The sequence below is a fragment of the Nicotiana tomentosiformis genome, chromosome 10 (genome assembly GCF_000390325.3).
Source record: "Nicotiana tomentosiformis chromosome 10, ASM39032v3, whole genome shotgun sequence".
Classification (NCBI taxonomy): domain Eukaryota; kingdom Viridiplantae; phylum Streptophyta; class Magnoliopsida; order Solanales; family Solanaceae; genus Nicotiana; species Nicotiana tomentosiformis.
In genome coordinates this window covers 47,608,363-47,617,145 of record NC_090821.1, presented here as the reverse complement: position 1 = coordinate 47,617,145, position 8,783 = coordinate 47,608,363, and the positions used below count along the sequence as shown (strand labels likewise).

The 8,783-nt window shown below is 38.3% G+C and overlaps 1 protein-coding gene across 1 annotated transcript; it reads left to right on the top strand.

The window, feature by feature from the left end:
* Positions 1 to 283: 283 nt before the first annotated feature.
* On the top strand, positions 284 to 868 carry LOC138900127 (uncharacterized). Its single transcript, XM_070186835.1, has one exon. The coding sequence runs from the start codon at positions 284 to 286 to the stop codon at positions 866 to 868; it is 585 nt and encodes a 194-aa protein (XP_070042936.1).
* Positions 869 to 8,783: the final 7,915 nt, after the last annotated feature.

The following is an 8,783-nucleotide window of genomic DNA, read 5'->3' as shown; positions in this document are numbered from 1 at the left end:
GTAAGTCAAATAGTTGAAGTAGGAGAACTGGAGGGTATTGATTCACAGGTTTTGTACTCGATACGTTGGCTCATTTATTTTAGTAAAGTTGAAGTTAAAATCCTAAATGGTAGGTCGTGGGTTTTACACCTTTGAGATGGGTGATTTTTCATGTAAAAATTGATGTGTTCATTTTCCTGTTTATCTCGCTTATGCTTAAGGAGTAAGGTAACGAACCAAGTTCTTTAGTAATTCAGAAAGGCACTCAAACTAAAAGTTGGTATCAGAGTGGGTTCTCTCACATATGGTTAACACCTATAAAGATCTTGGAAGCAAAATGAGTGCCCCACCTGGCATTAACGAAGGACAGTTAACTACTAGACCACCCCTGTTCAATGAAAAATACTACAGTTGGTGGAAAGCAAGAATGGAGGATTTGCTGACGGCTAAAGACTATGACCTTTTGATTATAGTGAATCGAGGTCCACTAACTCCCACTAAACAAAAAGGGTACATTGAAACTATTCCCAAAGATCCCTTTGAATTTGTGGTAGCAGATTTTAGAATGATGGAGAAGAATGCAAAGGCGAAGAAGATCCTCATCTGTGGACTTGATCCTGATGAGTACAACATGATATCTACAAGCTTTAATGCAAAGGAGATCTGGGATGCACTTCAAACTGCTCATGAAGGAACAAACCAAGTGAAGAGATCAAGGATTAAACTACTTATGAGGAACTATGAGCTCTTCCCCATGAAGGAATCTGAACATGTCCAGGAGATGATGGCTAGGTTTACCATAATAACAAATAAACTGAAATCACTTGGAAAAGTATTCACTTCAGAAGAGTTGGTTAGAAAGATTCTAAGGATTCTTCCATCTTCATAGGAATCAAAAATCACAACTATTCAAGAAGCAAAGGAGTTGGATAAGATCTCACTGAATGAGCTGATTCGAAACTTAAAGACTCATGAGATGATAAGGATGGAACTGCTAAAGGAATAATTAAGGAGGGATAAGGCCTTGGTTCTTAAGGTATCCGAAGAAGATAAGTCTCACATGATGATATCGACCTGGCAATGTTCGCTAAGTTCAAGAATTTAATGAAAAACTCCAAAAATACATCTAAGAGAGAAAATAATGGCAAACCTAAGCAGATTGACAAAGCTTCATAAGATGGGTGCTACAAGTGTAACAAGATAGACCACATGGTCAAAGACTGCCCAATGTAGGAAAACTAAATGAAGAAAGAAAAAGCTGATAAAGAGAAAAAGAAAAAACTGAAAGAGAAGGGTCTAAACAAAGGCAAAATCCTAGGCAAGGGATTCACTAGAGCCATGAAACATGTTTTTCTAGCAGCATATGAGGACAGTGGAAGTGATAAAGAGGAAGAGAAAGAGGACGAGACCATAAGTCTCTATGCTGTGATAGATGCACACTAGATAATGGAGATTGATCTCTCGGTATAACTAAGAATGCACATTGGAAGACCTCCTCTATTTGATGAATACCACTATGATGAATGAAGATGCGAATGGAAACGTTCCTTCAGGATACTGCCTTGGACCCATGGATAATTGTCAATCATGGACCAATTATCCCAACAAAAGTGGATAGTGAAGGAAACAAATATAACAAGAGAGAGGAGGATTATGATGCTGAAGATCATCAGTTGATCCAGAAAAATGCTAAAGCAAAGGATCTGCTCTACAAAAGTTTACCAAGGAGTATTCTCTACAAGGTGTCCTCTTGCATATCTGCGCATGACATATGGAGGACCTTGGAGGATTATTATGAAAATGAAAACATTGAAGTTGCACTGATGGCAATTGAAGAAATCTAAACAGAAGAAGAAGTGATAGGGATGATGGCCATGAGCGACTCAAAGGCTGAAGATGAAACAAACTAGGTAAGTATATCTAACTTGAAAGAAATATTCATGCTATGTCTAAAACATATCTAGTGGCCATAATCGTGACCATGATGAGTGAGATGGACAGGTTGAGTGTTGGAAATGATCAGTTAATAAGCAATCGTCCATGTGTTAAACTTGACCTCAAAGAACTTGAATCTGACAAAGCTGATCTTGAAGCACATGTCAAAGATATTAAGAACCAGGTTCTTGAGCTCACATCTAAAAATGAGCAACTACCTAATACACATGGTAAGGAAAAAATTAGTGATCTGGAAGATAAGCTTGAAAAATAATTAAATATCTTAAAGATAGTCTTTGTGATGCTGACTGTAGGAATAAAGTACTGCAAGAAAATCTTGAAAATGCAAAATATGAAGTATCTAGGCTAAGTAAGTGGCATAGATCGTCAGACGCACTAAATTGGCTAGATCAAAATTGCAACACTAACAAATCAGGAATAGGCTATAGAAAACCTGTACCCAAGTTCGATCCAAAGTATGTAGGAATTCCTGATAACAAGATGTGCACTCACTATGGGAAGGTAGGACACTTAAGAGATACTTGCCCTGCTTTAATTCATGCTCAGTTTAAGAACACCTTTGGTCTTTTTAAAAATATAAATAAGGAAGAAGAACCCACAACAAGTCCTTTGTCTAAACTAAGTGGATTAAGGTTAATAAGAAAAGAACTGTTAATTCTCTTTCCTTCTGGGCAAGAAGAGATCTGATTCATCCGTTTTCTTATAAAAAGAGACCCAAGCTTGTCTAGGTTCCCAAGACTAACTTGTGATTTCTGGTGCAGGCTAAAGTGAGAGAAAACAATTAAGACTGGTATCTAGACATTGGATGCTCAATACATATGACTAGAGAAACGAAAAATACCATCTCACTGATAGCCTTCCAAGGAGGGAGTGTCATTTGAAAATGGGAAAAATGGACAAATAACAGGTATTGGTAAGGTTGGTAAGTCACTCTCTCATTCCATAGAAGATATGTAATATGTAGTAGGTCTTAAACATAATCTTCTCATCATTTCTCAAATGTGTGATAAAGGCAATGAGGAAAAGTTTAATTTCAAAATCTGCACTGTCACTAAGCTGGATATTGATGAAATTGTTTTGGAAGGTAAGAGACATAATACTGTCTACAAAATATCTATTATGTATCTTCCTCAGAGTGAGCATACATGTTTATGTGTAATGGAAGATGACCAACTGTTATGGCATAGAAGACTGGGACATGCCAGTCTATCTAAACTCAGCAAGTTGGCAGCAAAGGACCTGGTCCTTGGACTACCAAAAGTTGAGTTTACATCAGACAAAGTGTGTGATGCTTGTGTTAGCGGGAAACATGTAAATTCATCTTTTAAATCTAAAAAGGTTGTCAATACTTTTAAACTTCCCGAACTTTCTCACATGGACCTATGTGGACCAATAAGAGTGAGGAGCAGTGGAGGCAAGAAGTATGTATTTTTCATTGTTGATGATTTTTCTAGGTACACATGGATCTTGTTTCTGGCATCTAAGGATAAAAATTTTGATGTTTTCTGTGTGTTTGTCAGAATGATTCAACAGAAACTGGGTTGTGTTGTTTCAAGTATAAGAACAAACCATAGAACTGAATTTGAAAATACTAAATTCCTTGAGTTCTGTATTACTCACGGCATTGATCACAATTTCTCTGCACCCATAACTCCACAACAAATGGTGTTGTGGAAAGAAAGAATAAATCTCTAGAAGACATGGGCAGGACCATGCTAATTACCAGTGGAATGCCTAAGAGATTTTGGGCTGAGGTAATTAATACTTCTTGTTACTTGCTAAACAGATGCATGGTCAGACCCATTCTTGAGAAGACTCCATATGAATTACTTTGAGGAAGAAAGGCCAACATCACTCACCTAAGAGATTTTGGGTGCAAATGTTTTGTTGCCAACAATGGAAAAGAAGTTCTAGGAAAGTTTGATGACATAAGTGATGAGGGAGTTTTCCTGGGATACTCACCACATAGTAAACTTATAAAGTATTCAATAAAAGAACTATGTGTGTAGAAGAAAATGTTTATGTTATCTTTGATGAATCTAACAACATGGCTGAGAAAGGTCTGCAGGATGAATACTATGGCATAGGTCTCACTGATGAAGGATCCTCTAAAGAACTTAAACAACAATCTGAAGATGGATCAGGAGATCCCAAGGAAGTTGAAAGTGATCACGAAAAACAAGAAGAAGAGAGAAATACACAAACTGCTACCCAGACAGATGAAGTTGTAATTACTGACACCAATCCTTTGGATCACTCCTTGGCTGAACCATCTCTGGGCATGCAAGTTAGACCATGGAAGCATCAAATCTCACACCCCCTTGAGAACATCATTTTTGATCCTAATGTTGGAGTGCAAACAAAGCCATCTCTGAGAAACCTATGTGCACTTACAAAATTTCTCTCACAGGTTGAGCCTAAGAACATAAAGGAAGCCCTAAAGGATCCAGATTGGATTATATCCATGCAAGAGGAACTAAAATAGTTTGAAAGAAGCAAAGTATAGCACCTGGTGTAAAGACCCAAGAACAGAACTGTCATAGGTACCGGATGGGTGTTCAGAAACAAGCTGGATGGGCAAGGAAATATCACAAGGAACAAGGCCAGACTAGAAGTTCAGGGGTACAATCAAGAAGAAGGCATTGACTATGATGAGACATTTTCTCTTGTAGCCAGAATGGAAGCTATAAGAATGCTAATAGCTTTTGTTGTACACATGGAGTTCACACTGTATCAGACGAATGTGAATAGTGCATTCTTGAACAGTTACTTGAAGGAGGAAGCGTTTGTTAAACAACTTCCTGGCTTTGAGAGTAAAGAATTCCCTAACTATGTGTTCAAGTTAGACAAGGTACTGTATGGACTGAAACAGGCTCCAAGAGCTTGGTATGAGAGGCTCTGAAAATTTCTCTTAACCAATAACTTTGTGTGAGGGAAGGTGGAAAACACACTATTTCTGAAGAGTAAAGAAAAAAATCTTCTGACTGTGCAAGTATATGTGGATGATATTATCTTTGGGGCTACTAATGAAGCAATGTGCAAGGAATTTTCTGAGATGATGGGGAGTGAGTTTGAAATGAGAATTATGGGTGAATTGAACCTCTTCTTAGGGTTGTAAATCAAGCAAACACCTACTGGAACCATGATCCATCAACACAAATACATCAAAGAACTGTTGAAGAAATTGAACATAGACTCTTCTAAGTGAATAGACACTCCCAATGCCATTGCAACAAAGCCGGACCTTGATGAAGAAGGGAAAAGTATGGAACAAAAGCTGTATAGAGGAATGATTGGATCACTGTTGTATCTCACATCAAGTAAGCCTGATATTGTATTCAGTGTGGGATTGTATGCAAGATTTCAGGCAAATTCCAAAGAGTCTCATCTAAAGGTTGTCAAAAGAATACTTAGATACCCTAAAGGGACTCCTGATCTATGTATATGGTATCCTAGAGGATACAACTTTCATCTAGTTGGTTATGCTAATGTTGACTATGCAAGATTTCATGTTGACAGAAAAAGCACTTCAGGAACAACACACATTCTTGGTTCTTGCTTGGTGTCTTATGGAAAAAAGAAGCAGAACTCAATGGATTTATCTACAGCTGAAGTGGAATATGTAGCAACAACATCTTACTGTGGATAAGACAACAACTAAGGGACTATAGTATTTTTGTTGACTGTGTTGCTATTTTCTGTGATAACACCAATGCCATAAACATTGCTAGAAATCCATGTCAACACAAGAGAACCAAATACATTGATATTAGACATCACTTTCTCAGAGTCAATATTGAAAAAGGGAATATCTCAATCAATTTCTGTAAAATCGAAGATCAAATTGCTGATATTTTCACTAAGGCTCTGAGTAGGGACCACTTTAAAAGAAATAGAGTGGAACTAGGATTAATTAATACTTCCAACTACGTTGAACCCCAATGATTGGCTAGAAAAAATATAATTAGATGTAGATGGTCAAGTATAATGTGTTTGACTCAGTCTCATGCTTGCCTTAAGCACACACATTCGCTTAGAAAATGTTAGCTAATATTTATGCCTTATGATACTAACTTATTGTGCTGAAGCTTTACTGCAGAAATGACTAAGGAGTTGCTAAGGAGTTGGTTATTTGACCCAGATACGTGCTATCTTATCTTAAATCATTGGGACTTAATAACTAAAATTACTGATATACTCAGACTCTCTAATTCTATTGACATCACTCCTAGTTGTTATCAAAGTCAAGGATCAAGGGGGAATCTTAGAGCAGTTAGAGTATAATTATTTCTAAAAGTCTAGCAGTCAAAAGTAACCTTTATTAGAGTCCCGTTAGAACTCAAATTCAGTTACTCTCTTTCTTCTAGTCAAATCAGGACTACCCTCTTTAAAAAGCCTTCTTGTGATCTATCTCTAAGGCCTCACTATTCCTCTCAAACCCTAAGCAAGAACCAAAGAAAATTGCCTCGTTCTATCTTCACCATGACTAAATCAAGCCAAACTTATTCTAAGGCAAAGTCATCATCTAAGCCTGAAGAAAAACCCAAAATTACGAAGCCCAAACCTAAGAAAAGTGCAAAATCAACTAGTGAATCTGCACCCGCACCTGTCCCATCTCCACCCGAACCCTCTACTGTACCTACACCATCGTCCCTTACTACTGTTGCTGCTGTAATTTCCACCTCTACTGGACCTTCATCTCCAAAACCAACCTCTTATGCACATGTGTGTGTCTCCAAAATCACCTCCAAACCTACTAAGGTCAAGTCTACGTCAATAAAATCAGTTAAGAGTGATAGGGTGGTGATTCGTGTTGTTGCTAAAGGGGAAACAATGGTTAAGAAAGTTGTGGCTCAGAGGGAATCTACATCTGTCGCTGCTGATTAGGTAAAATCACGCCCATTAAAGCTTGATGTTCTAGTTTCTGCTATTGAAGTTGCACATTTGGAAATTATTCTACCCATGAGTGACAAACCACAGGAAGAGAATAGTACTTTAGAAACGGAAGTTGAAACTCAAGAGAAAAGTGTTAATACCATGAATGTTATACCTGTGGTTGATGGAGAAGTTGAGAAAGAATCAGTGAATAAAGAGACTCCTGATGGTCTTTCCTATAGCTGGTCTGAGGATGAGGGTGATGAAGAAGTTGATGGATAAGGAGAATAAGTAGCCAGTCATGAGGAGCATCAGGCTCATGATATGGCTCAAAGTACTGATGAGAAGAAGAGTGAGAATGAGGGGGAATCAAGCGAGGAAAAAGAGAGTGAAGTAGAAGAACAATTAGGTGAACAAGTGGGAGATTCTGGAGAGGAAGAATAAAAATAAAGTGAGAGAGAAGGTGACTCTGAGATTGAGGGTGATGAAGAAAAAAAAGTGAAAGTGAGGGTACCGAACCTGAAAGTGAGGAAGAAAATACTAGTAGGGAATCTGAAGGCTCTATGGCTATTGAGAACACTGTTATAGCCCCTTTAGAAGATGTTCATGGAGAGGAAAGGGCTGATGAACTTAGGCCTTCGTTAACTCCTTTTGTTGGATATGAGGAGGTCAACATTGATGAGGATGATTTACCCTTGTCTGAAGTAGGAAAAATAGGTAGGAAGACCCCTATGAGAGCTACAAAATTAGTACTTCCTGCAAGAAAAGAAGTGGATCTTCCTGCCAGGACTCCTTTCACAAGAAACAAAAGAAAGTCTGTTGATGAACAGATCATCAAGGAATCTAGAGGTGCCAAGAAAATAAGAAACCAAACTTCTGTTGCTGAACTTGTAGTTGAGCTGGATGAAAAGGATGAGTCTAATACTTCTCTGAAGACCAAGAAACCAGTAGAAAAGAGAAAGGTTGTTAAACCTAGCAGGGCAACTACCACATCTAAGAAGGCTAGTGAAAGAAAACAATAAGAGGGTTATACCTACCGCGGTTGACAAGATTACTAAATTTAAGAATAGAAAAGTGTTGAACAAGAAAATAAATGCAAATACATATGAGAAAGGTATGGCGGTTGAGTGAAAAGCTTGAACTATAGGGATAGAGACATGTTTGTTAAGCCATTTCCCCTTGTGTGTGTGCTTGTTGTAGTTGAGTTTTATGGAGTTTGACGCTGAAGAGCTTGGGCTTCTACTGAACATTCCTTCCCTAGGATTTGACAATTATCTGAAGAAGAAGTGGCCAGCTATAGATAATGATGTGGACACAGACATTGTTGTTACCGGGAAATCTTCTCAAAAATTTGAGTTGGATGCTCCCCAGAAGGTGTAAAAGACTGACATGACTCCTTTTCACAAACTACTATATTACTTTATGAACTCCTTCATACTACAGATATCTGAGAGGAGGCATAAAGCTACACTACTTGGCATGGCTGTGATGGAACTGCTGGATACAGGTAGAGCCATAAAATTTTCCAATCTGATGATTCAGCATATGGCAAGGGCATCGGACACCTCCAAGTCTAAGCATGCTATGCCTTATGGCTTCATGCTAACTGAGTTGTTTAACAAGCTCAACATTTTCTTGCCTAAGCTGAAGTTTGGGAATTACAATGATGTTATAGATGCTATTACACTCAAGCAGTGTGGATATGAGGAGATCAAGGCTAGAGGGGCAACAAGTTCTGCTATCTTACCTGGTAGCAGTAGGGCAGCTGAGCTCTCTAAAAGGTGGGAGCTGACTCTTGAGGAGAATGCTAAGCTTAGAGAAGACAATGATGAGCTGAGAAAACAAACTAGGCAGCTTAGGGAGGAACTCAGAAAGGATAGAGAGGCCTATGCCTAACAGATTGCTACCCTTGTGAAAGACTTGACCCCATCCTCCTCTCACCCCTGATCCTGGTCCTTTACCCTTTGTATTCA